The sequence below is a fragment of the Penaeus vannamei genome, chromosome 27, assembly GCF_042767895.1.
Source record: "Penaeus vannamei isolate JL-2024 chromosome 27, ASM4276789v1, whole genome shotgun sequence".
NCBI classification, from domain to species: domain Eukaryota; kingdom Metazoa; phylum Arthropoda; class Malacostraca; order Decapoda; family Penaeidae; genus Penaeus; species Penaeus vannamei.
The window spans coordinates 27,416,669-27,431,668 of record NC_091575.1 but is presented as its reverse complement, the minus strand read 5'-3'; the positions used below and the strand labels follow the sequence as shown (position 1 = coordinate 27,431,668).

The 15,000-nt window shown below is 35.4% G+C and overlaps 7 protein-coding genes and 1 pseudogene across 7 annotated transcripts in view; 4 read left to right on the top strand and 4 right to left on the bottom strand.

Annotated features, from left to right (window-relative positions):
• LOC113829760 (crustacyanin-A2 subunit) overlaps positions 1 to 297 on the top strand; it is a 906-nt gene extending 609 nt beyond the window's left edge. Inside the window, exon 3 of the mRNA XM_027382936.2 lies at positions 1 to 297. This exon is cut by the window's left edge and continues 28 nt beyond it. Within this exon, the coding sequence (XP_027238737.1) occupies positions 1 to 205 (205 nt within the window). The 3' untranslated portion in view covers positions 206 to 297.
• Positions 298 to 3,012: 2,715 nt separating this feature from the next.
• Positions 3,013 to 4,143, bottom strand: LOC113829711 (crustacyanin-C1 subunit-like). The gene is made up of 4 exons (XM_070140556.1): positions 3,980 to 4,143; positions 3,750 to 3,834; positions 3,501 to 3,623; positions 3,013 to 3,391 (listed from the first exon to the last, which is right to left on the bottom strand). The coding sequence occupies exons 1-4, from the start codon at positions 4,115 to 4,117 to the stop codon at positions 3,144 to 3,146; spliced, it is 594 nt and encodes a 197-aa protein (XP_069996657.1). The 5' UTR covers positions 4,118 to 4,143; the 3' UTR covers positions 3,013 to 3,143.
• Positions 4,144 to 4,456: 313 nt separating this feature from the next.
• LOC113829758 (crustacyanin-A2 subunit) lies at positions 4,457 to 5,373 on the top strand. Its single transcript, XM_027382935.2, has 3 exons — positions 4,457 to 4,594; positions 4,707 to 4,923; positions 5,031 to 5,373. The coding sequence occupies exons 1-3, from the start codon at positions 4,472 to 4,474 to the stop codon at positions 5,261 to 5,263; spliced, it is 573 nt and encodes a 190-aa protein (XP_027238736.2). The 5' UTR covers positions 4,457 to 4,471; the 3' UTR covers positions 5,264 to 5,373.
• A 2,187-nt stretch (positions 5,374 to 7,560) lies between these two features.
• Positions 7,561 to 8,634, bottom strand: LOC113829725 (crustacyanin-C1 subunit). Its single transcript, XM_070141103.1, has 4 exons — positions 8,471 to 8,634; positions 8,267 to 8,351; positions 8,045 to 8,167; positions 7,561 to 7,934 (listed from the first exon to the last, which is right to left on the bottom strand). The coding sequence occupies exons 1-4, from the start codon at positions 8,606 to 8,608 to the stop codon at positions 7,687 to 7,689; spliced, it is 594 nt and encodes a 197-aa protein (XP_069997204.1). The 5' UTR covers positions 8,609 to 8,634; the 3' UTR covers positions 7,561 to 7,686.
• Positions 8,635 to 8,939: 305 nt separating this feature from the next.
• LOC113829675 (crustacyanin-A2 subunit) lies at positions 8,940 to 9,856 on the top strand. The gene is made up of 3 exons (XM_027382871.2): positions 8,940 to 9,082; positions 9,192 to 9,408; positions 9,520 to 9,856. Exons 1-3 carry the CDS (start codon positions 8,960 to 8,962, stop codon positions 9,750 to 9,752), a joined length of 573 nt encoding a protein of 190 aa, XP_027238672.2. The 5' UTR covers positions 8,940 to 8,959; the 3' UTR covers positions 9,753 to 9,856.
• Positions 9,857 to 11,751: 1,895 nt separating this feature from the next.
• LOC113829751 (crustacyanin-C1 subunit) lies at positions 11,752 to 12,841 on the bottom strand. Its single transcript, XM_027382929.2, has 4 exons — positions 12,680 to 12,841; positions 12,476 to 12,560; positions 12,230 to 12,352; positions 11,752 to 12,120 (listed from the first exon to the last, which is right to left on the bottom strand). Exons 1-4 carry the CDS (start codon positions 12,815 to 12,817, stop codon positions 11,873 to 11,875), a joined length of 594 nt encoding a protein of 197 aa, XP_027238730.2. The 5' UTR covers positions 12,818 to 12,841; the 3' UTR covers positions 11,752 to 11,872.
• Positions 12,842 to 13,152: 311 nt separating this feature from the next.
• On the top strand, positions 13,153 to 14,375 carry LOC113829716 (crustacyanin-A2 subunit). Its single transcript, XM_027382906.2, has 3 exons — positions 13,153 to 13,288; positions 13,398 to 13,614; positions 13,726 to 14,375. The coding sequence occupies exons 1-3, from the start codon at positions 13,166 to 13,168 to the stop codon at positions 13,956 to 13,958; spliced, it is 573 nt and encodes a 190-aa protein (XP_027238707.2). The 5' UTR covers positions 13,153 to 13,165; the 3' UTR covers positions 13,959 to 14,375.
• A 273-nt stretch (positions 14,376 to 14,648) lies between these two features.
• LOC138866869 (crustacyanin-A1 subunit-like) overlaps positions 14,649 to 15,000 on the bottom strand; it is a 2,057-nt pseudogene continuing 1,705 nt past the window's right edge.

Sequence of the window (15,000 nt, the reverse complement as noted above, 5' to 3'; positions counted from 1 at the left end):
GACTGACTACGAGACGTATTCGTGCGTGTATTCCTGCATCGACTGGAACGGCTACAAGTCCGAGTTCGGCTTCGTCTTCTCCCGCACCCCACAGACTTCCGGTCCAGCGAACGACAAGTGCGCCTCCGTCTTCCGCAAGAACGGAGTCGACTTCGCCTTATTCAATGACGTTGCTCATACAGCCGAATGTGTCTACAGAGCTTAGAGTTTACTTTATTACAAATATTAAAATAATATTTTTATATCAGGATGATACGTGATTATACAAATTATGTGTGTATGTGTGCGCGTTTTCAATAAAATCTTAATTGAATATAACTAGAGATTTTCCCTATGGCTATAGCTCCTTTAGAAATACGGAAAAGTTTAACTGTAAAATTTTAAACACATCTACAGCAGACTCTTTACAAGGAGAATGCCTAATGGATACATACAAAAACAACAATTCAAAGGAATTGTAAATAAGTCCATTTAATATCAATAAGACTTTTGAGTGTTTTCAACTGTACGAAGCAAAACTAAACTCGGAAATAATTACATTTTTGCACCATCACAAGCTTTTCTATAGACTGTAGAGGATCGTGAGATCAGTGTATAGATTGAATAGCAATGCTAGTAGAGGTTGTGGTTGATTTATTAAGAAGTTTCCTCATAAAATAAGAAAAGTGTAATACACATTTCCGCACTATGCATTTACACACATATGTGTATATATAGGTTATGTTAACATGTGTGTATATATACATAAATATACACACGCTCACACACATATATACGCACACATACAAATGCATATATAGATACGCACATGTGCATATGTTAATATATATATGTATATATATACAATATATATACATATACGCACACACACACACACACACACACACACACACACACACACACACACATATATATATATATATACATAATAATATATAAGTGTACATATATATACATATATAAACATAAACACACGCATATGTATGTTTAATCTGTGTTTTTTATTGCACTTCTCTGTTCATATATCAATGCATAGTAAATAAATGTGTTAATATATGAATACTGGTATGTACGCACACGCATGCCAGCATGCACGCACACACACAAACATATACACGGATATATACATGTACATATATATGTGTGAGTGTGTGTGCACTGTCCACATGCATATTCATCTGAAATCCCTCGCGGTCATAGTTATATGCACTTATACACAAATATAGATTGCAACATACACGATTCTCTCTCTCTCTCTCTCTCTCTCTCTCTCTCTCTCTCTCTCTCTCTCTCTCTCTCTCTCTCTCTCTCTCTCTCTCCCTCTCTCTCTCTCTCTCTCTCTCATCCTCACACGCACGCGCGCGCGTTTGATAGACTTAAGTTTTGAGCCACTGAACTGTCCAACCCATGATTTAGTGTTTTAGAAAATTTAAACCGATTTTTCGCAAACCTTCATTCAAGGGCGATGAAGATTTAGTATCTGTAATGCTGCATTCTTTAATGCCCGAAGTCTGGAGAAATAACTCAGCAAACATGCTTTCGGGTATGTACTATATGTATGTATATATGTACACACACACACACACACACACACACACACACACACACACACACACACACACACACATATATATATATATATATATATATATATATATATATATATATATATATATATATATATATTTGTATATATATCCATATATACGTATACACATCCATATATATGTATAAATATACACATGTATATATATATATATATATATATATATATATATATATATATATATATATATACATATACATATATATATGTATATATGTTTATATGCACACATACATATGGATATATACAGATAGATAGATATATAGATAGATACACACATATATACATATGTGTATATATCTGTATATATGTGTGTGTATATGTGTATGTATATATGTGTGTGTATATGTGTATGTATATATATATATATGTGTATGTATGTATATATATGTTTATATATATACATATCATATATCATAGGTATATAAATATACACACATTATATAACATATATGTATACACGCACATATGTGTGTATGTATATTTATATATAGAAATACATTTTTACACACATACGTGTATGTGGACATATATATATACATACAAGTACACATATGTGTACGCACACACACACACACATATATATGTGTGTGTGTGTGTGTGTACCCGAGCACACATATATACGCACACGAAGGCACGCACGCACAAACACACTTGCACACACAGATAAACACACAAGCCCAAGAGCACACACATATATATATATATACATATGCATACCATATGTATATATCGGTATAATTACATATGCACAAGCACATATATTCATATATATACATATATACATATATGTATATTTATACATATATACATATATGTATATATATACACATATATACATATATGTATATATACATATATACATATATGTATATATACATATATACATATATGTATATTTATACATATATACATATAATTTGTGTATATATATGTATGTGTGTGTGTGTATGTGTATTTGTATGTGTGTGTGTGATTATGAGTATCCAAGTTCCACAAGAACAGCGTATTCATATCTACATACATAGGAGAGTTGAATGCTTCGGAGATACTGGTCTTACTCGGATTTATATATATATATATATATATATATATATATATATATATATATATATATATATATATATATATATATATTATATTTTAAGTTTTTTATGCTATCAATAAGAACTGTATGGGATATCATCTCGACCAACTATATTTGATGTACAATATGACACTTTATAGAATCTGACTGTCCATAAAGCTATGGAATTTTACATCAGTGTAGTTAAAACCAACACATTCTCATTTTCGTCTACTTAATGTCATACACAGTTCACTGAAAATGACTGATTTGATATACCTGGCAAATTGGTGTTTACTACCAGTCTACCAATAAACAAAGGGAAAGAAAATGCAATGAGTAAGTGATTTTTTTTAATATATATATAAAAAGATAAATCGTGTCAAAGTTATATTCATTGTACTTGCATACATATTTATGCGTGTATGTGTATTTGTATTTATTAATATATATTTAAAATTAAAACGCTATCTACAAAGATTTCTGGGTGTCATAAGGGCAGTCAGAACCCTGGACTGTCTTCGCGAAACGAGAGACGTCGACGCCGATCTCCCTAAAGGCGGCCTCGCAGCGTCTCAGGTATTGGTCAGAAAGGCTTGGCGAGCGGGAGAAGATGAAGGAGAAGTCGGAGTAGTATCCGAAGTTGTATTCGGTGCAGGAGTAGATGCACGAGAAGTTCTCGTAATCCGTGTCGAGGATGACATAGGGAGCGATCCAAGCTAGAAAAGGGAAGGAAGATATAGTTAGTATCAAGACAAAGAATTGATAATGACATTCCGATATTTGTTCAATAAATGCACAAAAAAGAAATCCTTTTTCAATACTCACATCCTTCGTAGTCGACGGAGAGGTGAGGGTCTCCAAGAGGCATGGGGAGAATCTGGCCGTTGCGCTTCATGAGGTTACCGTCAGCGTTGATGCCAGTTGACTTGGCGATGAATTTGTTTCCATCTGTAAGTTAGTAACATATAATTATTATTATTAGATAAGTTAATATGAGTAAATAACAGATTACATATCGTCAAGTAGCCACTCAATTAACATTAGAAGTGCCTGCTTAATGAAAATCCATCTTACCAAAGGAATATTCGTTGCGGACGCATTGCTTGAGGAGTTGGTATGGGTTGTTTGTGAGAGCAATTTCGTACCAAACACCAGCATACTGAAATAATAATAACAATAATAACAAAACAATCACTATATTTCTAAGAACTAAATGTATTTGTAGATATCGCATTGCTAAATTACTTATAAATATCCAATCGTATAATTGCATAATTAATTAATTCTTCGTAATTGTAACATACCTTAGGATGATTAGGAATCTGTTCGTCGAAGAGTGATTTCTCGTCCACAACAGGACATTTTCCTGGGACGACGAAGTCGGGGATCTTGTCAGCAGCGACGGCTGCTACAGCAGCAAGGAAGAACAGAGATGTATTCATGGTGATCACAATCAGTGGATGCAACTTGTGCCGCAACAAGAGAGGCTGCTGCCTTATATAATCCGACCCTGGTTGCAGCTCCGGCGATGAGGTTTCAAAGTGTTTCCAGATTGTTTGCTTGCAGTGTGAACTGACGCAAAAACAAAAATGTTAACTCATTTAATTTATCAGTAATACCTTCTTGTGGAAGCAGTGTGCAATCACAGGGAAAGAAATGTAAATTGTGCAATAGGAAAACATCAAGCAATATAATTAGAAACTGACAACAGAGGTGAACGACCATAGCTCCGCCCATCGTAAACAGGATATAAGAGCGCCAAGTACTCTTGCAAGCAGCACAACTGAGAAAGCATCATGTTTACCACACTCGTCGCTGCTGCCCTCGTGGCCCTTGTCTCTGCTGACGGCATTCCAGACTTCGTTGTTCCTGGAAGATGCGCTAAAGTGGCTAACCAGGACAAGTTCGATCTTCGCAGGGTAAATACATGTAGTCTTCTGTATATTATAATTCATTATGTGGGTCTTAATATTATCATAATCTGAATGAATTGTGCACATGTTCCAACCTTGTTTCTTTTTTCCCCAACAGTACTCCGGCCGCTGGTATCAGACCCAGATCATCGACAACGCCTATCAGCCATACACTCGCTGCATCCACTCCAACTACGACTACTCTGACTCTGACTACGGCTTTAAGGTGACCACAGCTGGATTCAGCCCCAACAACGAGTACCTCAGACTGCAGGGCAAGATCTACCCAACAAAGGACTTCCCAGCTGCCCACATGCTCATCGATTTCCCTACCGGTACGTAACATTTATCCTTGCGGGTATGTTAATGTTTTATGGAATCCAATGCTATATTACTAATATGTGTAGCTAACTCCATCTAACGATTTTTCTTTCATCGACAGTTTTCGCCGCTCCCTATGAAGTGATCGAGACTGACTACGAGACGTATTCGTGCGTGTATTCCTGCATCGACTGGAACGGCTACAAGTCCGAGTTCGGCTTCGTCTTCTCCCGCACCCCACAGACTTCCGGTCCAGCGAACGACAAGTGCGCCTCCGTCTTCCGCAAGAACGGAGTCGACTTCGCCTTATTCAATGACGTTGCTCATACGGCCGAATGTGTCTACAGAGCTTAGTATAATTAATTGCAAAAAATACAAACAATATTTTTATATAAAGTTGGTGTGATTATACAAATTATGTGAGTATGTGTGTGCGTTTCCAATAAAATCTTATTCAAATATAACTATAGACATTCCCTTTATCTTTATCTTCTTTTGTGGTATGAAAAAGTTTAACTGTGAAATATTTGATAAGACATCTACAGCAGACAGACTCTACAAAGAATGCTTAATGGATACCAACAAAATGATAATTCAATGGAACTGTAAATAACACTCCATTTGATGTCAATAAGACTTTTGAGTGTTTTCGACTGTATCAAACAAAGCTGGAATCAGAAATAATTACATTTTTACACTATCACAAGCTTTTCTATAAACAAAAGGATCGTGAGATCAACGCATATATTGGGTAGCAATGCCATTAGAAGGTGTGGTTTATTTGATAAGATCTTTCCTTATATGGCTTGAAAAAAGAAAAATATAATAATAGACATTTCCGCACTCTGCATTCATAGATATGTATATATATACATACACACATGGGCATATGTTAATATATATATGCATATATGTACATAAACACTAGCAAACACACACACAGTCATGCACAATATAAGTACATACACACATATGTTTATATATATATATATATATATATATATATATATATGTATGTATGTATGTGTGCATATACATATACACACACCTAAACACACGCACATGTAAGCATATTTAATCTAATGCAAGTGTGTATGTTTTATTACACGTCTGTTCACTTATGAATGCATAATAAATAAATATGCAATTGCATAAATGCTGGTATGTACGCACACGCATGCCAGCACGCACGCACGCACACACACAAGCATATACACGCATACTGAAATTACAAGCGATCATGATTATATGCACTTATGCAAATATGTATTGCAACATACACAACTCGCTCTCATTCTTTTTCTTTTTCTGTCTCTGTCTCTCTCTCTCTCACGCAAACACACGCGCTTAATAGATTAGAATTTGGTTAATGAACTGTTCAACCCATGATTTGGTGTTCAGGAAAATTCAAACTGATTTTTCGTAAACATGCATTCCAGGACGATAAAGATTTAGTCTCTATACTGCTGCATTCTTTAATGCCCGAAGTCTAGAGAAATAACCTTGTCTGTTTTTTTGATACTCATACTTATACAAGCATACTTTCAGGCGAGTATATACTGTATGTATGTATATATGTACGTATATATGCATATATATTATATATATATATGTATATATATATATATATACATATATGCATATATACAAACATATATATATATGTATATATATACATATATATATATGTATACACACACACACACACACACACACACACACACACACACACACACACACACACACATATATATATATATATATATATATATATATATATATATATATATATATATATATATATATATATATATTTACACACATGCGTATGTGGATATATGAATAAATACACATGTGTATATATATATATATATATATATATATATATATATATATATATATATATATATATATATATATATATATATATACAGATAGATGGATATATACCCGAGCATAAACACACACACATACACACTCACTCATAAAGATAAATATGCGCGAGCACATACACATACATATACATACCGTATGTGTTTGCATATGTACTTATATGCACATGCACATAAATTCATACACACATCTCCCCCTCTCTCTCTTTTTCTCTACATATATATATATATATATATATATATATATATATATATATATATATATATATATATATGTGTGTGTGTGTGTGTGTGTGTGTGTGTGTGTGTGTGTGTGTGTGTGTGTGTGTTTGTGTGTGTGTGTGTTTGTGTGTGTGTGTGTGTGTGTGTGTGTGTGTGTGTGTGTTTGTGTGTGTGTGTGTGTGTGTACTTGCGTGTGTACGAGTATCTATGTAACACAAGATCAGCGTATTCACGTTTACATAGGCAGGAGACTTGAATTCCTCGTAGATACCGGTCATACTCGAATTCATATTTGATTAAGTTTTTATGCCATCAATAATCCCGATCAACTAAATTTAATGCTTAATATGTCATTTTACAGAATCTGTCCATAAATGTAAGGAATTCTACATCAAAGTAGTTAAGAACAATTTATCTTCCTTTTCTTCTGCTTAATGTCATACATAGGTCACTGAAAAGGTCCTTGATTTGACATACGTGGCAAATTGGTGTTTACTACCAGTCTACCAATAAACAAAGGGAAAGAAAATTGCTATGAAAATGTGATATTTTTATATAAAAAGATATATCGATGTCAATATAACTTTCATTGTACGTGCATACATATATATGCATGGGTGTATATTTATATTTATTAATATATATTTAAAATTAAAACGCTATCTACAAAGATTTCTGGGTGTCATAAGGGCAGTCAGAACCCTGGACTGTCTTCGTGAAACGAGAGACGTCGACGCCGATCTCCTTAAAGGCGGCCTCGCAGCGTCTCAGGTATTGGTCAGAAAGGCTTGGCGAGCGGGAGAAGATGAAGGAGAAGTCGGAGTAGTATCCGAAGTTGTATTCGGTGCAGGAGTAGATGCACGAGAAGTTCTCGTAATCCGTGTCGAGGATGACATAGGGAGCGATCCAAGCTAGAAAAGGGAAGGAAGATATAGTTAATATCAGGAAAAATCATTGATAATAGCATTCCGATACTTGTTCAATAAATGCACAGAACACAAGTATTAGTTTGAGTACTCACATCCTTCGTAGTCGACGGAGAGGTGAGGGTCTCCAAGAGGCATGGGGAGAATCTGGCCGTTGCGCTTCATGAGGTTACCGTCAGCGTTGATGCCAGTTGACTTGGCGATGAATTTGTTTCCATCTGTAAGTAGGTAACATGTAATTATTACAAGTTAATATAAGTAAATAACAGGTTACATATCAACATTAGAAGTGTTCATTTAATGAAAATCCATCTTACCAAAGGAATATTCGTTGCGGACGCACTGCTTGAGGAGTTGGTATGGGTTGTTTGTGAGGGCAATTTCGTACCAAACACCAGCATACTGAAATAGGAAACAGTCACTGTATTTTTGAGAACTAAATATATTTGTAAATATCGCATTAGTATATTACATATGAGTAACCAGTTGTATAACTGCATAATTTAGGAATTTAAACATACCTTAGGATGATTGGGAATCTGTTCGTCGAAGAGTGATTTCTCGTCCACAACAGGACATCTTCCTGGGACGACGAAGTCGGGGATCTTGTCAGCAGCGACGGCTGCTACAACAGCAAGGAAGAACAGAGATGAATTCATGGTGATCACAGTCAGTGGATGCAACTTGTGCCACAACAAGAGAGGCTGCTGCCTTATATAATCCGACCCTGGTTGCAGCTCCGGCGATGAGGTTTCAAGGTGTTTCCAGATTGTTTGCTCGCAGTGTAAATTGACGCCAAAGAAACGTGTTAATTCATTTAATTTATAAGCAATACCTTCTTGTGGAAGCAGTGTGAAATCGTAAAAGGAAGAAATGTAAATAGTACAACAGAAACATAACAAATATTATAAATCGAAACTGACAACAGAGGTTAATGACCAAAGCTCCGCCCACCGTAAACAGGATATAAGAGCGCCAGGTATTCTTGCAAGGAGCACAACAGAGAAATCATGTTTACCACACTCGTCGCTGCTGCCCTCGTGGCTCTTGTCTCTGCTGATGGCATTCCAGACTTCGTTGTTCCTGGAAGATGCGCTAAAGTGGCCAACCAAGACAAGTTCGATCTTCGCAGGGTAAATACATGTGGTCTTCTGTATGTTATAATTAATGTTGGCCTTGATATTATCATAATCTAAATGAATTGTGCACATGTTCCAACCTTGTTTCTTTTTTCCACAACAGTACTCCGGCCGCTGGTATCAGACCCAGATCATCGACAACGCCTATCAGCCATACACTCGCTGCATCCACTCCAACTACGACTACTCTGACTCTGACTACGGCTTTAAGGTGACCACAGCTGGATTCAGCCCTAACAACGAGTACCTCAGACTGCAGGGCAAGATCTACCCCACAAAGGACTTCCCAGCTGCCCACATGCTCATCGATTTCCCTACCGGTACGTGTGTAATATTTATCCTTGCGGATATGTTAATGTTTTGCGAAATCCAATGCTATATTACTAATATGTGTAGCTAACTCCATCTAACGATTTTTCTTTCATCGACAGTTTTCGCCGCTCCCTATGAAGTGATCGAGACCGACTACGAGACGTACTCGTGCGTGTATTCCTGCATCGACTGGAACGGCTACAAGTCCGAGTTCGGCTTCGTCTTCTCCCGCACCCCACAGACTTCCGGTCCAGCGAACGACAAGTGCGCCTCCGTCTTCCGCAAGAACGGAGTCGACTTCGCCTTATTCAATGAAGTTGCTCATACGGCCGAATGCGTCTACAGAGCTTAAAGTTTACTTCATTATAAATATTAAAATATTTTTATATAAGTATGTCATTATGCAAATTGTGTGTGTATGCGTGTGTTTCCAATAAAATCTTATATCAAATGTAACTATAGACTTTCCTTGTCTCTTTAGCTACTTCTGAGGTATGGAACACCTTAATTGTGAACTTCATTAGAGTCATGCTTAATGATAGATGATAACATAATTCAGCATAAAAGACAATTGAAAAAATACACAGACATTTGTCATGCAGAAGCTGAAAGCAAAGCAACGTCCTAATCGAAGACATTTTTCATGACATCTACAGCAGACTCTACAAAGAGACTGCCTAATAACTACAAAAAATGATCATTCAAATGAATTGTCAATAATTGTCCATATAATGACAATAAAAATATTGAAAGTGTTTTCAACTGTACCGCACAAAACTGAAATAAGAAATGATTTAACTTTTACACTATCATAAGATTTTCTATAGACTGCAAAGGCTTGTAAGTTGAATATGAAAATGGGATAGTAATGCCAGCAGTTGTCTATTTAATAATACATCTCATAATACGAAAAATAATAATAAATTCACGTTCTACACATTCATACATATATGCATATTTATGTTAATATGTGTGTGCACACTCACACATATATACATATATGCATATACACATATACATATAAATAAATAAATATAAATACATACACACACACACACACAGACACACACACACACACACACACACACACACACACACACACACACACACACATATATATATATATATATATATATATATATATATATATATATATATATATATATATATATATTCACACGCCCAAGCATACATGTTTCAACTAATGCAAGCATGTGTTTAATGCAAACCGATTTTTTTGTATCTTAAATGTTGCATTACTTAAAGTCCGAAATCTAGAAGAATATCCTCGTGTGTTCCTCGATTGCCCACGCTTGTACAAGCACATTTTCAGGCGAGTGCAAGGTGCGTGTATGTATATATATTTGTAAATACTTATAAATATATATGCATATATATATATATATATATATATATATATATATATATATATATATATATATATATATATATATATATATATATGTACACACATTTATATGTGCGTGTGTGAGTCCATATATATATATATATATATATATATATATATATATATATATATATATATATATATATATATATATATATTATATATGTATATATATTTGTATATAAGTATACATATACATATATGTATATATATGTATATATATATATTATATTATATACATGTATATCTATCTATCTATCTATCTATATAAGTAAATATATATATTTATATATATGTACATTATACATGTAAACACACACACACACACACACACACACACACACACACACACACACACACACACACACATATATATATATATATATATATATATATATATATATATATATATATATGTATGCGCGAGTACACACACATACATGTACTCATATATATGTATATATATGTGTATATAAGTATACGAGAAGGCACACACACGCGAGCGCGCTCACATATACGTGCCGTATATATATGTATCTATACTTACTTATGCACATGCACGAACATACACACATATATACATTTACATTTGTGTGAGTATGAGTATCCATGTAACACAAGATCAGCGTATTCATGTCTACATACACAGGAGAACCGAATGCCTCGCAGATGCTGGTCGTCCTCGAATTCATGTTCAAGGTTTGATGTTATTAAAAAGTACAAGATGGGAAATAATCCCCATCAAAAACATTTTACGTATAATAAGACATTTTACAGAATCTATCCCAAAAGCCGAATTTTGCATCCTTGTAATTAAGACCAATTCATAATTATTTTCCGCTGAATGTCTTAGTTAATTGAAAATACCTTCGATTTCATACGTGACAAATAAGTGTCTGTTAGCAGTTACCAATAAACAAAAGGGAAAGAAAATGCAATTAAATGATATTTCTTTTTATATAAAAAGATAAATCGTGTCAAAGTTATATCCATTGTACTTGCATACATACATATGCATGTGTGTATATGTATTTATTAATATATATTTAAAATTAAAGGTCTATCTACAAAGATTTCTGGGTGTCATAAGGGCAGTCAGAACCCTGGACTGTCTTCGTGAAACGAGAGACGTCGACGCCGACCTCCTTAAAGGCGGCCTCGCAGCGTCTCAGGTATTGGTCAGAAAGGCTTGGCGAGCGGGAGAAGATGAAGGAGAAGTCGGAGTAGTATCCGAAGTTATATTCGGTGCAGGAGTAGATGCACGAGAAGTTCTCGTAATCCGTGTCGAGGATGACATAGGGAGCGATCCAAGCTAGAAAAGGGAAGGAAGATATAGTTAGTATCAAGACAAAGAATTGATAATGACATTCCGATATTTGTTCAATAAATGCACAAAAAAGAAATCCTTTTTCAATACTCACATCCCTCGTAGTCGACGGAGAGGTGAGGGTCTCCAAGAGGCATGGGGAGAATCTGGCCGTTGCGCTTCATGAGGTTACCGTCAGCGTTGATGCCAGTTGACTTGGCGATGAATTTATTTCCATCTGTAAGTTAGTAACAGGTAATTATTATTGGATAAGTTAAAATGAGTAAATAACAGATTACATATCATCAAGTGCCCACATAATCAACAATGGAAGTGCCTGCTTAATGAAAATCCATCTTACCAAAGGAATATTCGTTGCGGACGCACTGCTTGAGGAGTTGGTATGGGTTGTTTGTGAGGGCAATTTCATACCAAACACCAGCATACTGAAATAGGAAACAGTCACTGTATTTTTGAAAACTAAATATATCTGTAAATATCGCATTAGTATATTACATATGAATAACCAGTTGCATAACGGCATCATTTAGGAATTTAAACATACCTTAGAATGATTGGGAATCTGTTCGTCGAAGAGTGATTTCTCGTCCACAACAGGACATCTTCCTGGAACGACGAAGTCGGGGATCTTGTCAGCAGCGACGGCTGCTACAACAGCAAGGAAGAACAGAGATGTATTCATGGTGATCACAATCAGTGGATGCAACTTGTGCCACAACAAGAGAGGCTGCTGCCTTATATAATCCGACCCTGGTTGCAGCTCCGGCGATGAGGTTTCAAGGTGTTTCCAGATTGTTTGCTAGCAGTGTGAACTGACGCAAAAACAAACATGTTAACTCATTTATTTTATCAGTAATACCTTGAGGAAGCCGTGTGAAATCGTAAAGTAAGGAACGTAGATAATACAATAGAAATAAAGCGAACATTATAAATCGAAACTGACAACAGAGGTGAACGACCATAGCTCCGCCCATAGAAAACGGGATATAAGAGCGCCAGGTATTCTTGTATGGAGCACAACTGAGAAATCATGTTTACCACACTCGTCGCTGCTGCCCTCGTGGCTCTTGTCTCTGCTGACGGCATTCCAGACTTCGTTGTTCCTGGAAGATGCGCTAAAGTGGCCAACCAAGACAAGTTCGATCTTCGCAGGGTAAATACATGTAGTCTTCTGCATGTTATAGTTAATGTTGGTCTTAATATTATCATAATCTGAATGAATTGTGCACATGTTCCAACCTTGTTTCTTTTTTCCACAACAGTACTCCGGCCGCTGGTATCAGACTCAGATCATCGACAACGCCTATCAGCCATACACTCGCTGCATCCACTCCAACTACGACTACTCTGACTCTGACTACGGCTTTAAGGTGACCACAGCTGGATTCAGCCCCAACAACGAGTACCTCAGACTGCAAGGCAAGATCTACCCCACAAAGGACTTCCCTGCTGCCCACATGCTCATCGATTTCCCTACCGGTACGTGTGGAACATTTATCCTTGCGGGTATGTTAATGTTTTGTGGAATCCAATGCTATATTACTAATATGTGTAGTTAACTCCACCTAACGATTTTTCTTTCATCGACAGTTTTCGCCGCTCCCTATGAAGTGATCGAGACTGACTACGACAGCTACTCGTGCGTGTATTCCTGCATCGACTGGAACGGCTACAAGTCCGAGTTCGGCTTCGTCTTCTCCCGCACCCCACAGACTTCCGGTCCAGCGAACGACAAGTGCGCCTCCGTCTTCCGCAAGAACGGAGTCGACTTCGCCTTATTCAATGAAGTTGCTCATACGGCCGAATGTGTCTACAGAGCTTAGAGTTTACGATATTTTTATCCATGATTCACATTTGAGTGTATATATGTCCTTTTCTAATAATAATAAAAAAATGTCGAATAATAGTCATAAATATATAATATATATTTAGATGCGCATCGAAATACTTATCGGTGAATGATTTTAAATTCATACGCAATGAAAGATTATAACTTCGAAAAAATAAAACTAATAACATCTGACATGCAGAGTAAGGAAGGTAAAATCAAACAATACCCAAAGATACAATGGCGTTTAATTAGATGAATCTGCTTACAGTCTGCGTAATGAATATCTCTAATAACTGATAATTAATTTGGACTGTTTTATTCTGTATAAAGTCAATAAGACTGTTGTGAGAAATAGGTCATTTTCATTAAATTAGCAAACCGAATCTGTCCAATAAACCTGGAATAAACAGTGATTGCATTTTTATCATATTGCACGTTTTTAAAGATCATAGATACAGATAGATACTGAATAACAGTGTCACCAGAAGGAATAATGTATTCAGTACAATGATTTAAAAACATATAAACTCATATCTGAACATTACCATACATACACATTCATACGCGCGTGATCGTAAATGCCAGATGAAAATTTTCAGTTGCTGAACTGTTTAACTGATGATATGGATATCCAGGAATAAATGAAGGAAATTCCAAACATTTTTATTTCAATATCCGTTCTCTAAAAGTGTCCAGAATCTGGAGGTGCAATCCAAAGATTCACACATATATTCTCGCACAAACGTACTTTTACGTGTTTGTGTGTGTTGCAAATATATATATATATATATATATATATATATATATATATATATATATATATATATATATATATATATATATATATATATACACACATATAAAAGACATGCAAATAAATACATAGATAAATACACCGACAGATAGACATTTCTTTGTGTGTTATGCATGTAATACAGGCTCTCTTTGATTGTACATCCACAGAGAGGAGAACTGGATGCTTTATAGTTACAGATCATACTTAAATCTTTATCATTATTATTATCATTATCATT

Bases quoted from the DNA above. Each gene is read 5' to 3' on its own strand.
- LOC113829751 (XM_027382929.2), bottom strand. From the start codon at position 12,817: ATGAATACATCTCTGTTCTTCCTTGCTGTTGTAGCAGCCGTCGCTGCT. The intron at 12,561-12,679 runs GTATGTTTAAAT...TTCCTATTTCAG, and splicing joins AGATTCCCAATCATTCTAAG to TATGCTGGTGTTTGGTATGA. The intron at 12,353-12,475 runs GTAAGATGGATT...ACTAACTTACAG, and splicing joins CCGCAACGAATATTCCTTTG to ATGGAAATAAATTCATCGCC.
- LOC113829716 (XM_027382906.2), top strand. From the start codon at position 13,166: ATGTTTACCACACTCGTCGCTGCTGCCCTCGTGGCTCTTGTCTCTGCT. The intron at 13,289-13,397 runs GTAAATACATGT...TTTCCACAACAG, and splicing joins ACAAGTTCGATCTTCGCAGG to TACTCCGGCCGCTGGTATCA. The intron at 13,615-13,725 runs GTACGTGTGGAA...TTTCATCGACAG, and splicing joins GCTCATCGATTTCCCTACCG to TTTTCGCCGCTCCCTATGAA.
- LOC113829711 (XM_070140556.1), bottom strand. From the start codon at position 4,117: ATGAATACATCTCTGTTCTTCCTTGCTGCTGTAGCAGCCGTCGCTGCT. The intron at 3,835-3,979 runs GTATGTTACAAT...TTATTATTTCAG, and splicing joins AGATTCCTAATCATCCTAAG to TATGCTGGTGTTTGGTACGA. The intron at 3,392-3,500 runs GTGAGTATTGAA...TCCCTTTTCTAG, and splicing joins CTCCGTCGACTACGAAGGAT to CTTGGATCGCTCCCTATGTC.
- LOC113829675 (XM_027382871.2), top strand. From the start codon at position 8,960: ATGTTTACCACACTCGTCGCTGCTGCCCTCGTGGCTCTTGTCTCTGCT. The intron at 9,083-9,191 runs GTAAATACATGT...TTTCCACAACAG, and splicing joins ACAAGTTCGATCTTCGCAGG to TACTCCGGCCGCTGGTATCA. The intron at 9,409-9,519 runs GTACGTGTGTAA...TTTCATCGACAG, and splicing joins GCTCATCGATTTCCCTACCG to TTTTCGCCGCTCCCTATGAA.
- LOC113829758 (XM_027382935.2), top strand. From the start codon at position 4,472: ATGTTTACCACACTCGTCGCTGCTGCCCTCGTGGCCCTTGTCTCTGCT. The intron at 4,595-4,706 runs GTAAATACATGT...TTTCCCCAACAG, and splicing joins ACAAGTTCGATCTTCGCAGG to TACTCCGGCCGCTGGTATCA. The intron at 4,924-5,030 runs GTACGTAACATT...TTTCATCGACAG, and splicing joins GCTCATCGATTTCCCTACCG to TTTTCGCCGCTCCCTATGAA.
- LOC113829725 (XM_070141103.1), bottom strand. From the start codon at position 8,608: ATGAATTCATCTCTGTTCTTCCTTGCTGTTGTAGCAGCCGTCGCTGCT. The intron at 8,168-8,266 runs GTAAGATGGATT...ACCTACTTACAG, and splicing joins CCGCAACGAATATTCCTTTG to ATGGAAACAAATTCATCGCC. The intron at 7,935-8,044 runs GTGAGTACTCAA...TCCCTTTTCTAG, and splicing joins CTCCGTCGACTACGAAGGAT to CTTGGATCGCTCCCTATGTC.